We start from the raw sequence: 15474 nt of genomic DNA on the forward strand, positions 1-15474 counted from the left end.
CGATGCAGAAAGTTGAGAGTGGTCTCAAAATGACCCCCATCCACGACTCTCTGTGCACAAGAATTTCCAGAACGATAGCTTAAACCCCCCCCCAGTTATCCCCGATTCTTTCCCTCAATGCAATCCTATGGGCGAAAAGCCGAAAACGCAGTTTGAGCCGCGCGGTTGACCCGATTTTCACAAAAATATAGCCCGCGACCCAGACAACGCAGAAAGTTGAGAGTGGTCTCAAAATGACCCCCATCCACGACTCTCTGTGCACAAGAATTTCCAGAATGATAGCTTCAAAAACAACGTAGTTATGCGCGATTATTTGCCGCAATGCAATCCTATGGCGAAATGTTTTCAAGATGGCGACCGGAGCGCTCCGCCTGAACTCGGAGCTCCGAAAAATGGGCGCTTCTCTTCGCCTTGCTTCTAGGGGGTCCGCGGTCCGCTCCTACTCCGCCTCTGGGTAAGGCGGAGCAGGCCAATCCGCTACTGCTTCTACGCTCCTAATCGGAGCGGAGCACATCCCTACTTCCAATTCACTTCAGAATCCAATATAAAGTTCTCCTGTTAACCTTCAAAGCTTTTCACGGTCTAGCTCCTTCCTATCTCTCCTCTCTCATCTCACACTATTGCCCCGCTCGTGCTCTTCGCTCCTCTGATGCCATGTTTCTTCGTCCATTTTCGTCTGCTGCCCCTTACGCCTGGAACGCTCTTCCAGAACATTTGAGAACTACAAGTTCAACCGCAGCTTTTAAAGCTCAACTAAAAACTTTTCTTTTTCCTAAAGCTTTTAAAACTTGATGTTGTGCAGACTTCTACTATTACTTTCTACTGTTAGTTTTACTCTACCCTGTGCCTGCTTACCCTACCCTGTGCCTGTTTGCATTCTCTTCCCCTCCTTATTGTTTTACTATGATTTTATTAGATTGTAAGCCTATGCGGCAGGGTCTTGCTATTTACTGTTTTACTCTGTACAGCACCATGTACATTGATGGTGCTATATAAATAAATAAATAAATAAATAAATAATAATAATAATAATAATAATAATAATAATAATAATTAAGCTCATCCCTGAATGCAGAGGGAGCGGGCCAGAGTTGCAAGTTGAAAGGGAGTTTCGGAGCAACACAGGACAAAACTAATTCCTGTGGTGCCGGAGAAACAGGCCTCTGCAAGGAAGGGTGTCTTCAAAAGTGCCTCTTTTGCAAATCTTAATAACCAAGCAGGCTCATATCAAGATAGTTGGTCCCACAAGTACCATCAATGGAGGAATGGCTGCTTAAGGTTTTGGAGCTGGTGGAGATGGCCAAACTTACGGCATTAATAAGAGAAAAACCAACAACCTCATTTGTATTGGACTGGAAACCTCTGATAGAGTATATACAAGAGTTGCAAAAGAATGATGTATTTGTGGGTTTTATATATAATCTGTGGTCTTTACATAACATTGGGCTGGCTAAAGTGAAGTAATTGACAGCCTATATGTCTGACGTGAAGATTGCATCAAATGGAATATGGCCTTATATGTTTTGTAGATGTGTTTTTATTAGATGTAGCGTATTGGTAGTTAAGTAAGCGATGTTCTGTTATGCTTTCTTTCTTTGCTTGTCTTTTTTTTTCTTATTTCTTTGTAGAAAATAATAAAATTGTTAAAAAGCAAAAGATAGGTGGTCCCTCAGAGATAGAGAAAGAGGGAAAGAGAGGGATTTAAGGGTGACATTTTCTTTTCAGTCGTATTGTTTTGGTGTCTTGCTAATATTAATATTACCTGCTTTCAGTGGACGCTGGTTGGTCTTTAGTGCCTGTCTTTGATAGACCAAGCTGTGGAGGCTGGTGGCTCCGATGTCAGTGGGGTGGTGAATCCTCTCTGGGTTTCAGTAAACCAGTCAGAACTCCAAAGGAGAACCTTTAGAGTTCTGACTGAAACCCCGAGTGGAGTCACCACCAGCCTCCACAGCTTGGTCTATCAAAAGGAAAGGAAAGGAAAGGAACCTCTCGTGCAAGCACTGAGTCATTACTGACTCTTGGAGGGACGCCAGCTTTCACTGACATTTTCTTGGCAGGCCTTATAGTGGGGTGGTTTGCCGTTGCCTTCCCCAGCCGTTATTACCTTTCCCCCAGCTAACTAGGTACTCATTTTACCGAACTCGGGAGGATGGAAGGCTGAGTCGACCCGAGCCGGCTGCCTGAAACCAGCTTCCGCTGGGATCGAACTCAGGCCGTGGGGAGAGTTTCAGCTGCAGAAACTGCTGCTTTACCGCTCTGCGCCAAAGACAGGCACAAAACTAAAGCACACATATAAACAAACTACAGCTGTATTTGAACTGGTTGCTGTTAACAAGTGGCCTCTAGTGGTAGTAATAAATGCCTGCAAGCTATAACCCATGGCCAGTTTTTGCTTTGGGATGATGGTGGGATCAGGGCTGGCATGAAGGATAGGCGTGGTTGGGCACCTCCTGAGGGCCCACACCCCCTCTGTGGCCCACTCACACGAGGCCCCTGGAGTTGGGCCTCCTCTTCCCCACTGCAAACTGCTTGTTTGCCTGCCTCTCACTCTGACCCAGACAACATGATGCTGAAAAGGAGGACGAGCAGCTGCCACTGCTCCTACTTGCTGTGATGTCATACAAAATTATGTAATGTAGGGTGACCATATGAAAAGGAGGACAGGGCTCCTGTATCTTTAACAGTTGTATTGAAAAGGGGATTTCGGCAGGTGCCATTTGTATATATGGAGAACCTGGTGAAATTCCCTCTTCATCACAACAGTTAAAGCTGCAGGTGCCCTGCCCTCTTTTAAATCTGGTCACTCTAGTATAGCTCTTGCAGCTTTAACTGTTGTAATGAAGAGGGCATTTCATCAGGTTCTCCATATATACAAATGACACCTGCTGAAATTCCCTTTTCTATGCAACTGTTAAAGAGACAGGAGCCCTGTCCTCCTTTTCATATGGTCACCCTATGTAATGGCCCCAGTGGAGTGAATGGGTTCCTGAGACTTGAGTGAAAAGAAGTTACCAGAAGAAAAGAGGTCAGAGATCAGGAAATACTAGACATGTGTACGTACAAAGCTGACGATGGTACATTGAAATGCAAGTGACAGAGCACTGCTAACGAATGGGTGTAAGGAAAAAGATGGCACAAAGATAAGATAAGCCCAATGAATCTGATGCAATGGTGGTAGAATTCCGGAATGTTTTCAACATGTGAAAAGAGATGCCCAAAAGGTGATTTCTTTTAACATTTATCAAAAGGATGATACACTGAAACCAGTGAAACTTTAAGGGGAAATGAACATCAGAGAGAAGTATCTAAAAAGCAGTCCTGCCCTCCGTTTCTGAGCAATCAGCTGGGGTTGGCCTCTGGATTGTTGTGCCAACTAGATCCCTATGAGATAATGGGGATTGAGTGAATGATTGCAGTTATATTCAGTAAAGGTGAGCCAGTGTGGTGTAGTGGCTAAGGTGTTGGATTGAACAGGGCCAGCATGTCATGTGAACCATCCCTAACCATGGTGGTTACATAACCACGGTTTAACCACGCTCACTAACCATTTGCTGCAAAAGGGTTAGCAGCCTAACCGTGGCTTTGCATGTTGTCTGAACAGGCCCAATAAAATAAAGCCCGGGAATAAGAAAAAGAGGGTTCTTTAGTTGTATGCCTGTATAGATCCTGAGATAATAAAACAAGGCAGTGTTTGTTCACTGTTTAAATACAGGGTTGGGAAACCTGTGGCCGTCCAGCTGTTATTGGATTTCAATTCCCATCAGCCCTAGCCAATGGTGTAGAATGATAGGAATAGTGGCTAAGGTGTTGGACTAGGAGTTAGGAGATCTGGGTTCTAGTCCCCACTCGGCCATGGAAACCCACTGTATGACTTTGGGCCAGTCACAGACTCTCAGCTAAACCTACCTCACATGGTTGTTGTTGTGAGGATAACATGGAGAGGAGGAGAATTATGTACGTCGCCTTGGGTTCCTTGGAGGAAAAAAGACGGGATATAAATGTAATTTTGTGAATCGCCCAGGGAGCTTCGGCTATTGGGTGGTATAAAAATGCAATAAATAATAATAAATAAATAAATAAATAAATAAATTATTACAGTCTCAATCCTGGTTCACAAGTAACGATAATCCAGAGTACATGGTGAGTATGTCATTGAATCACAGGTTGTCATTGCATGCAAACATTGCACTATGGTTTAAACAGGGGTTGTTAGTCACCAGCAACCCAGAGTTCACAAGCTAACAACTAACCATGAATTTTCTTCCTGGATTGTTCATGGTTAACGACCCATAGTTAAACAATAGTGCACGCTTTGCATGTAATGACAACACACAATTCAACAATAAACCATGATTCAATGACAACCCATACTCTGGGTTGTCACTATGTGTGAACCAGGCCTCAATTTTCATCTCACCCTGTAATCTCACCTCTTTGGTAAAAGCGACAGCACAACACAGTGCACTCCATTATGCTGGCATTGCCTAATCTGGATTCCCATGAATACATAGAGCTCCTGCTTATTCCATGAGAACACTATTTATTCATTAAAACAGGGATGGGCAGCCTGCTTTGGACTACAGTTCCCATCAGCCCTAGTCAACATATCCAATAGTGAGGAATGATGGGAAATCTAGGTCAAAACATCTGGGAGCCCCCCTCAAATTGCTTACCCCTGCTTTAAGAACTCATATAATTTACGAATAAATATATCGTATTTCTTAATTCATGGCAACTGTATGATACCACCAAAGGACCGGGGAAATCCACAACTACTTGGGAACACAAGAAACACATGATGTGTCTGTTGGTAGACTGTACCACTTCAGACTGCAGGTGTGGAAATCAAATATTTGAATATCCCCTTATGTTATAAAACTATACTGGAACGTTCTCCCTGACATGCTGTTTTTGTATATGCAGGGATGTGTTTGTTGTTGGTTTTTTTATACGAGGCGGAATACAAATGTTTATTCCCCACCTGTAGACTGAAGTGGTGCATTCCAGCAACAGATCCATCCCTTGAGTCTGTTGATCATGTACATTTGATGCTAAGATACATGTGGCCAGCCTGCAGGGACCATGCCACAAATGGCAACGGCGGGGGTGGGTGGGTGGGTTTATGGTAGACAGAGACAGACGCTGGAAAGCCTGGGAATCTTGCAGTGGCAGGGTCAAGGGTGCAGTCCTGTCTATTGACATGTCTCTATGCGCTGGGGCTCTCAGAAATAATAGACATAGCAAGCTGCCTTATTCTGAGTATGACCTGGGGTCTATTTAGCTCAGTATACTCTACACTGACTGGCAGCAGTTTTCTAGGATTTCAGATGGGGCCCTACTTACACATGCTGGGGATTGAACCTGGGATCTTCTGTATTCAAAGCATAGCTCTACCCCAGAGCTATGGCACCTTGCCAGAAGCCTGGATGTTATAAACCGGGGTGGGGTGGGGTCCTGAAGTTGTTAATGAACTACTATCCCTATTATTTATTTAATTATTACATTTATATCTTGCCTTTTCATCTCCAAGGAACCCAAGGCAGCGTACATAATCCTCCTCTCCATGTTATCCTCACAACAACAACCACCCTGTGTGGTTGGTTGGGCTGAGAGTCTGTGACTGGCCCAAAGTCACCCAGTGGGTTTCCATGGCTGAATGGGGACTAGAACCCGGATCTCCCAACTCCCAGTCCAACACTTTAGCCACTATACCACACTATAATTCCTATCATTCCGCACCATTGGCTAGGGCTGATGGGAATTGAAATCCAATAACAGCTGGACAGCCACAGGTTTCCCAACCCTGTATTTAAACAGTGAACAAACACTGCCTTGTTTTATTATCTCAGGATCTATACAGGCATACAACTAAAGAACCCTCTTTTTCTTATTCCCGGGCTTTATTTTATTGGGCCTGTTCAGACAACATGCAAAGCCATGGTTAGGTTGCTAACCGTTTTGCAGCAAATGGTTAGTGAGCGTGTTTAAACCGTGGTTATGTAACCACCATGGTTAGGAATGGTTCACATGACATGCTGGCCCTGTTCAGACAATACCCTAAACTGTGATGATTAAGCATTTTGAGCTAAACGTGATAGCTTAGCGTGTTATGTGAACCATGACTTAGTGTGTCATATAAAGTATTCCTAACTATTGTGGCTAAGTAAGCACGGCTTAAACGCACGCACTAACCACTTGCTGCAAAAGTCTTAGCAGCCTAACCCTGGCTTAGTGTGTTGTCATGGTTCACACAACACTCTAAGCCATAATGTTTAGCTCAAAATGCTTAACCACCATGGCTTAGCATGTCATGTGAGCAGGGTCATCGTCTTCTTAAGGCACAATCTTATGCATGTTTAGACGGGGGGGGGGGGGACATGCATAGGATTGTGCCCTTAATCAATTTTCTATTTGGGTCTGCTGTTTTATCTAATTCTATTTTTGTTTTGTCTTCTTCTTAAGCTTCTTTGGAGATTATAGAAATGTTTTAAGCAAGCAAACAAATCATGATGTTGGGCTTTTGTTCATGTAAAAGGGTGGAGAGGTCTGGTATAAATGCCTCCAATAAGAACATGCAATAGAAATGACGGGGGGAACTGCCTGGTAGGACTCGGTGAGCTTTTGCTGAAAATACACTGGGCACATTAAGGATTTCAGAGTTATTGCTAATTCCAGTAATAGGTGGCCCAAGGGTGGCAGAGGGAGTGGTGGTGGTTGGAAGCCTACTTTGGCTTTGTGCCCAGCCTAAATGTAACCTCTTCCAAGCTGCTTTTCCTACCAGCAATATTTAACACAGATTGACAAATGTTAATGGAAAAAAGAAATCTTGCACAATATTTCTATACCAATCAAACACGATGTTGCATAAAAATTCAGGACCACGTCTCCCGGAACCAGACAAAACAAAGTTAGAAAGGACATGTTGTGCGTTGCATTTTAATGCTCAGCGAACAGGGTGGGGGTGAGGAGGATGAGGACTTCATATATTCATTCCACGTAGCGGTAAGTCTTCATCGACAAACAAGAAGCAACATGATCTTTTATACAAGAACATACATGGGAGTCTTTTCTTTAGAGCAGTGTTCCTCATACTACTGAATTAGAATTAGTGGCACATTCTTATACCTGAAATGGTTTGCTTTCGGTGCATGAGAAATGGCTCTGCAACAAAATGTTGCAGTGTGGAGTGTTTCTGCTCATTGTTCCAGTCAGTCAGCCTTGCCCTGCTGGTAGATACTCCATTCTATTCCCCTCCATTCTATTCCCTCTCCCACTTTCTTTTCGCTCCTGCCTCCACAAAAGCCAGCCTTCTGTGACTGCTAAGCATCTCATAGGGCTGTTTTTGGATTCTCCCAGTGCTGGCATCAAGGGTAGGTGTAGACCCCGGCTGGGGCCTACTCAGTAACAAAAGCCCACTGGCATTGCAAGATGGTTCCCATGGGCGTCCGCTCATAGGGGCAAGGGAGTACAACTGCCTCCCCCATTCCAGTTATGCCATTATTCTGAGAGCGACTACAGCGGCTACCTGTGTTGTGCCTGCCCCATCCATCTCTACTTTCAGTTTCCAGCAGCACGGAAAAGGCTCAGGGCAGGGCAGGAGGTCAGTAAATTAATCGTGGGCGTGGGGGATGCCCTTGAATTTCACTGGTGCTGCGGGAGCTTGTCATTGTAGGGCAAAGGCCCCATTCTGAAGACACCTTAAACCATGGCTTTAACTGTGGTGAATAAAGCAAAAAGCCTTATTCATTTTAGTTAAAGCCGTGGTTTAAGGTGTCCTTTGAACATGGCCTGGCTTTCTGGCTTAACCACCTTGGTTAAAGCCATGGTTTAAGGTGTCTTCTGAACGGGCCCAGTGAGGTAGTAGCAGGCAACAGCACAACCAGGTTCCTCCAGGCCACAGTAACTCCATTCTGAGAGTGGCAACAGTACCTCATGCTGCGCATGCCTGCCCCATCTATCTCTACTCTCCAGCCACGTCAGGTCAGCAAATTAAACCTGGAGTGGGCGTGGAATGAGCTCAGTTGTGAGTGGCTGCCATGCAACTGGTAGAATGTGGACAAGGAAGGAGCAGTGAGGCTGGCTTTCTGGCAGGCCCAACCAGGCAGCATTGTGGTCGGTTTGGCTTTTGGTTTGGTATATGGATGTTGCAAGAGTCTGAGAAGAGGGAGGAGTCTAGCAGACTCCCCCTGCCCCTGCTCGGCCTCTCAGACCCCATTTGCCAAGTTGCTGCATGATCTGTGAGTGCCCGGCAGCCGCCCAACCCCTCAATGAGACCCATTTAGCCACACAATTTTTATTTTTTTTAAAAAAGGCAGCTTTTCTCTGTAAATGTTATGATACAATGTTGGCCTATGATGTTGCATAAATGACCCCTTTATGGCTGCTATTTATGCAACATAACATTGAGGGGAAAACCCAAGATGCCATTAAAGATACAGGAGCCCTGTCCTCCTTTTCATATGGTCACCCTAGGTAAAGGCAATGCACTGAATCATTCGGAGAGACAGTGGGCAGACTCCTCCATAGGAACATACTTTGGACTCACATAATATTCACCTTATTTATTTTTCATGGCACCCTTCAGTTCTATCACCCTATTAAATGCATCTTGAGAATCACTGCCTCAGGGCTTAATCCCCCTGGGAATTACATCTAACACATTAGCAGGATTGTTTTTAATTTTAATTTTTAATTTTTATTTTTGTGAACCACCCAGAGAGCTCCGGCTATTGGGCGGTATAGAAATGTAATAAATAAATAAATAAATAAATAAAAATAAAGAAAGAAAGAAAGAAAGAAAAAGAAAAGCAAATAGACAATTTTCTCATCATAGCAATAAAATGTAAGTAACCCTAGTAAATCAATGCTGGTTTAATTCACTTGCTCATTCTAGACCAGCCTTGGGACAAGCATGGTCAGGGATTGAGGAGTACATTTCAGGGGTAAAGATGTGCTTTTGTACACAGGAGGTTCCACACTGAATTCCTGGCATCTCCAGTCAAAAGGATCAAGTAGCATGTGAAGGAGCTTTTCTACGCAAGACTGTAAATCAGCTGTTAATCTGCTGTATCTACTTTTGGTTTCATTGCAGAACTGAGACCCAAGCACCACACCAAGAGCATATCCTTTTCTGCTAGACAGCCACTAGGTGACACTGTGATATAGCACAAGGGCACAAATACACAAGTGGAAAAAAAAACCCATTTTCTGTCACTTTTATAATTAAATAAACTGTGGAATGATCTTCCCGATGAGGCTCGCCTGGCGCCAACGTTGTTATCTTTTTGGCGCCATGTCAAGACCTTTCTCTTCTCCCAGGCATTTTAACAGCATTTAATAACGTTAAGTTTGTTTTAATGGACCCCAGAATTGTTGTTTTAAATGGATACTGTTGTTGTTTTTATACTGTTTTTATGTTTTTTTAAAAAAAATTGTATACTTTTAATGTTTACTATTTTTAATTGTTGTAAACCGCCCAGAGAGCTTCGGCTGGTGGGGCGGTATATAAATGTAATAAAATAAATAAATAAATAAATAAATAAATAAATACTGCACTTTCCTTGTTCTAAAAAAACCTTGCCAAAAAGTTCTCTTTAAACACAGAAGCAAAATTGGAGGGTCACAACATCTGCTAAAGAACACGTCAAAAATAATGAGTGGGGAATGATGAACCTATAATAAATGTCTCTATAATAAATGTAGAAAAGCCCTAAGACCTTGGAGAGCCACTGCCATTCAAAGTAAACAGTAGTTGACTAGATGGGCAAAGAGTCTGATCTGGCAAAATGCAGCTTCCTTGTTCTTTTGCATAGTCCCTGTTGGTGGACTTGGTCAGTTGTGGAATATCATTAAAAGCACAAATCATATCCTGATCCTATGTCCTGTGGGCACAGCAGTGTGCTACTGGAGTACCTACGTGTGAAGAAATCCTGGGTGTTCTCCAGGGTTAGTCCTACCTAGAGTAGGTCCCAGTCATGACTAACTTCAGTCCCATTCATTTCAATGCATCTACTCTAAGTCGGTCTAAAATTGGATCCAGCCTGTGTTCATTTCAATGGACATGATGGCACTAGCTGTAGTGTGTGCATGTTAATGTGTGCATGCACAGTCATATGAGGTTTCAGTTGTGCATTTGAACCATTGATCCAGTTATTGCTGGATTGGGGGCATTAGAATATTATATCTACATGGGAAGTGATCTGCAGTGTAGGTAGGCACAGCTCAGTCACTTATTTGGGAGTAAGGTAGGTGGGAAGCATATACCTTTTTTATTACCAGTGTTTCGGAATGGCGCTATACATTTGAAAGCACCATGTCCAAACATGAAGCAACAAGCCCAGTTCCATAGAATGGGTGCTCACAATGCATGCAAATATGTATCAGAGAAACTTAACATAACAAGGAGAGCCACTGTGGTGTAGTGGTTAGAGGGTTGGACTGGGATTCAGGAGACCTGGGTTCTAGTCTCCACTCAGCCATGGAAGCTCGCTGAGTGACTTTGGGACAGTAATTGACTCTCAGCCTAGCCTACCTCACAGGGTTGTTGTGAGGATAAAATGGAGAAGAGAGGGACCATGTAAGCCAAGTTGTGTTCCTTGCAGGAGGAAAAAAAGGTGTGATATAAATGTAATAAATAAATAAGTTAATCTTCCTGCATCTGCTTTCCACACACCCCATTACCCAGCCATGCCATAAAGCCCAAAGATAGCCCCAGTAAGCTGCACAATCCATTTTGTTTGTTCTGTTTTTTTTTAAAAAAAAAAAAGCGCTTTAATGATATTGTTGGAATTCTATTACTTTTTTATTGCTGTACTATGTCATCATGATGAGTGCTCCTAGTATACACATTATATTTTGAAAGGTTTCTATGGTTTTAATTTTTGTAAACCGCCCAGAGAGCTTCGGCTATTGGGCGGTATAAAAATGCAATAAATAAATAAATAAATAAATAAATCTTTCCAAGTATTATGGGGGGGGGGTATAAATCAAAAACAAACAAACAAACCCAACAACCAACAACAAAACCCCAAAACAAATTCAAAAGGAGAGGGAACAATATAATGAGAAGAGGCGATTAGCCCCAAGGTAATCTGGAAATAAGCACTGAATTTCAAAATATGTTACCAGTTTATTGTGCTTTTGGAAAACATGTTCCCGTCCCACTGCCGCCACGGACTTTTACTGCGAGATCACCTATTTGAATTAGACACACATGGAGGAAGCAACTTTGTTGCTGCTTGACTTTTCTATTTATACAATTTTATTTCTGCTTCCATCATTTAACTGCTGCTGCTATAATATTGTTATAAGATGTTTAGACTGTGGCTTTATGAATCGCAATATGTTATAATGAAATTTTAATCTCTTAATATCTTGTGAGCTGCCTTGGGAGTGCTAGCCCTGAAAAGCTGCCTATAAATACCATTATTAATAAATATAAATAGAAGTAGCAGCACACATGTTGCAAGAGGAGCAGAAAACATCAATGCTCCTTTAAAATTAATAGTCACCATGAAGTGCAGCTGTTTTAGGTAAGATGCTAGATGTCAGTGCATTATTTGACGAAGAAAACACACATGGTTCTTAATGTTTGAAGTTTCCCCCTGTTATTACAGTAGAGAAAATCGAAAGGAGGACCTGCAATGATTCAGAGAAACAAAGACCATAGCTAGACCTAAGATTTATCCCTGGATCGTCCAGGGGTCAAGCCTGTTCATCTAGGTGACACACAGAGGATCCAGTGCTCAGGCAGGGGCGAACCCTGGATGATCCCAAGATAAACCTTAGGTCTAGCTGTGGCCAAAATCAACAGGAGGTGATTAATTCAAACCTCTTTTGTAACAAGGAATGATAAATGTTGCATTGCCAAAGCTAAGGAGGGAGAGATTCAAAATCAAGATTATGTTGTGCATTGTGTTTGCCTTACCACACTATTTATATTTATCCTTATTCTGAAAGAAAAGTGGGTGGGGTGGGGAGATTACCTGTAATTCATTCAAGAGGAAGGAAGACATCCGGATTCAGACACACAGAATGAACTCTATATTCCTTTTCAACCCTGCCAAGTCTTGCTCCTGCATGGGGGAGCTCTACTAATTCCATATGTATTCACCTCTCTTGGACTCTTGGATGCCAAAGTTCTTTTCTCTGTGTCATATGCATTTCGAGATTCAGCATGATGAGCCTGTGTCTTGAAACATTTCAAACCCCTTTGTTCTCACCCCCTACTATGTAAACTAAGCCTATTCCTCCTCTGTATTGCGATTTTGCTTGTACTGGATTTTACATGACTGATCACTGAATTTGTGTTTATACTGGTTGTAAGCTGGTTTATGTGTGGTATGCAGAGAAGAAAGAAAGGGAGGGATTTGGACAGGAGGAAGTGAATGGGTCTAGAATGCACAAATGTTCCTTAATGGCAAAGGTGCTAGGTGTACTTTGGTTAGTGAAATTACAGGTCAATGCCCCAGGAAGGCTAGATCTTTGGAGAAGATGCTTCAACTGTACCACTTATCCCTTTAGCCAAAGGGAAGGGGAAAGAGCTACTAGTTGGAAACTTGTTAGAAACAACAAGTTTTCAAGTGAGGCACAGCGTAAGCTGAGAATTTTAATAGCAACATCAGAGAGTTCACAGGTGCCTGTATATGGATTGTTTAATCTGTGCCCCCACATATGATCATGTGTAAATCAGGGGTGGGCAACATGTGGCCCATAGTCCAGATGCAGTGGGTTGCAGCTCCCACCGTGTGCCCCACTAGCGCAGCTCTCAGCATTGCCAGGCTGCCAGATTCCCAGTGATTCTGTTGGGAAATAAAAGCAGATGTGGGTGCCTTGTCTCCCGGCAGAATCTCACTCGCCCCAGCCAAATAAATACTCGTTTGGCAGGCCAGGGTTAGCACCATTCTGCTGGAAAACAAGGTGTGTGCTCCTTGTGGGCCTCGCTTCCCAGAAAATGCAGTCATGCCGCAACTTCCAGTTGTTGTGGTAGCAGCTATGGCAGGGGAGGGTGGTGGTCCCCAGAGGGTTCTAATCTGCCCCCTCACCCTTTCACAGTTGCCCACCTCTGTAGTAAATAGATTCAAACATTACAAAAGGCCATAAGGCTCCAGGGACTTCTTTCTTTGAAAGGAAAAGATTGTTCTGAGACCAACTCTGTTCCATCATGGCAGCCATTTTATGAATGGTAAGCCCCCCCCCTGCGGCACCCATTTTGTGAGAGTGCCCACGACACACTGCCAACATTTAAATGCGCCTTACCAAGACCCAGAAAGGTTAAGGGGTTGTGTGGGGCGCTGTTTAAAGTCTCAGGACCGCAGGACAACGGCGGTGCGGAGAGAAGAAACGCTCCCGGTGCGCTTCGCTCCCACACACGGCGGTCCAAAATGATCTCGCTGCCTGCTGCGCCGCAGAGCCCGGCAACCGCCTCGTGGCTTGACTTCAGCTCCTGGGAAGCCCTGATTCCTGCAAGCGAGCCAGCTAGGGCTCCGTGTCGCGGCCAGCGGGAGGAGCGCCTGGAGAGTGTTCGGTTTCCTCCCGCTCTCGGTGTTGCGCAGGTGCCGCCGCAACAGCGCCAACACCCAGGCAGCGGGCGCTGTGATCGCCGGCTTTGTGTTTGGGTGCTTTGATCTGCTGACTGCGAACGATTTGATGCAGGGCGAGCCGAGCCGAGCCCAGCAAGCAACAACCGCGGCAGTATCACACGCGAGAGGGGGCCGAGCGAAGGCGCTCAGGCAAGGAGTAGGAGCTGCTCCTGCAGCAGCAGCAGCAGCAGCAGCGCCCCGCCTCCCGGCCTGCGCTTCCTCCCCTCCCTTTCCTCTTGCGCGGTCCCTTCTTTCTGCCTTGTCTCAAGAGCGGATCTCTGGGCTGATCTCATCGCTCGCTTGCCATGGAAGGAGGCGGCGGCGGCGGCGGCGCGTGCCCGGACCCGGAGGACGCCAACCTGGCCGCCACGCCGGCGGCAGCAGGGGCTGCTCCGCCAGCGCGACCTCGGCGCTGCTGCACGGCCGGCCTCTTGGTCCGCGCGAAGGAAAAACTCTGCACTTGGTAAGTTCAGTACAAAGGGCAAAGCGCCGGTGCTGCTGCTGCTGCTGCTGCTGCTGCTGCTGCTGCAATACCTGTCCTTTGACCGGGGAGGAACTGCCGATGCAGCCCGGCGGCGGTTACACGTGGGAGGCAGAAAGGCTTAAAAGGAGAGGCTGCTAATAAGATGGGAGAACACCCCATTCCTCCCCCCAAACCCCCCCCGACACGGCGATGGGTTAAACTCGATCTGAAGCGGTGTACACAGACGGGCGAGAGGGCTTCACACGTGCCGCCTCCATCGCACACGTGCTTTCCTGAAATGCCTCGTCAGGATGTTTATTTCCTGAAAAGAAAAGTTTAGAACCGATCGAATGGACGCGGCTTCGCTATGGCTAAGAGAACAGGCCGTGGGACCCTTCTTGAAATCTCATGATTGTTAGATGGGATGGGGGAAGCGAAGGGAGCAGCGGCGAGGGAAAAGCGCTCTGTACATGCTCAAAGCGTTCTTTCTCATTTCGTATCGTATTGAAACCCCACCACCACTACATTAAGTACTGAAAACATGTTTTCCGTTCCCTAATAAGTGCTGGCGGTTGCATTGGGAAATGAGAAGAAAGAATTTTCAGAAGAATTGTTTTTGTTTGGGAAGGCATCCGTGGTAGGCATTGCATACAGAAGGTGTTCCCAGGCTGAATCATTTGCACCTCCGGTTGTCATGGATTTCGTTGTCATTGGCTAAACACCATCACAACCCAGGCAGCAGCATTCACAAGCAAAAGCGCTTTTATTGCAAGACAGAGCCACTATGGCCATGGAGCTCCCAACAGCTCAGGGAAGGGAACTGACTGCTGCTTCGACTCCCCGCCCCTGCATTTATACAGTAACACACACAACTAGCTATCCCTTTGCAGGTCCCCTCCCTTTATCTTAGCAGAAAGTTTTCTCTAGCTCAGGTACTGTGAACACCTTTCTTATCAGAAAGTCCACATTCTTTATCAGCAAGAGACACCTTCTTGTGCATTTTGCAATATCCCAGAAACTCGACTACAGTTCCCATCTTAGAAATTCTACTACAATTCCCCCCTTTTTATCTGCCCTTACAGATACACACACACACAAACACACACTTAAAGTTACACTTCACCTTCACTTATGTCCATCTGCATTACTTGCAGAACTTCAGCTTCTCTGTTTCTTTCTTCTGTCATCTGCTGGACTACTATTTGCCTCACGGCTGAAGTGTTAAAGGTCGGCATAGTCTTCTTTATACAACAGGAAATGCAACAACAAATGACTATTTGGACTGTGATGGAGCTATTAAAAAGCAGGACTGTTCTAATTAACACATACTTCATTGCAGTTCTCATCTTTCCTCGATGATGAAACTTGCTGTAGTTCTTCACATGTTGGCAGTGTAATTCTTTAGTGATTTGGCACTACATATCTCAAGTT

General features: G+C 44.8%; 1 protein-coding gene across 1 annotated transcript in view; it reads left to right on the top strand.

The window, feature by feature from the left end:
- Positions 1-13885: 13885 nt before the first annotated feature.
- SLC35F2 (solute carrier family 35 member F2) overlaps positions 13886-15474 on the top strand; it is a 30671-nt gene continuing 29082 nt past the window's right edge. The window contains exon 1 of the mRNA XM_063127732.1: positions 13886-14043. Coding sequence (XP_062983802.1) covers positions 13886-14043 — 158 coding nt within the window. The remainder of the gene's footprint in view (positions 14044-15474) is intronic.

This window comes from Elgaria multicarinata, chromosome 5, assembly GCF_023053635.1.
Source record: "Elgaria multicarinata webbii isolate HBS135686 ecotype San Diego chromosome 5, rElgMul1.1.pri, whole genome shotgun sequence".
NCBI classification, from domain to species: Eukaryota; Metazoa; Chordata; class Lepidosauria; order Squamata; family Anguidae; genus Elgaria; species Elgaria multicarinata.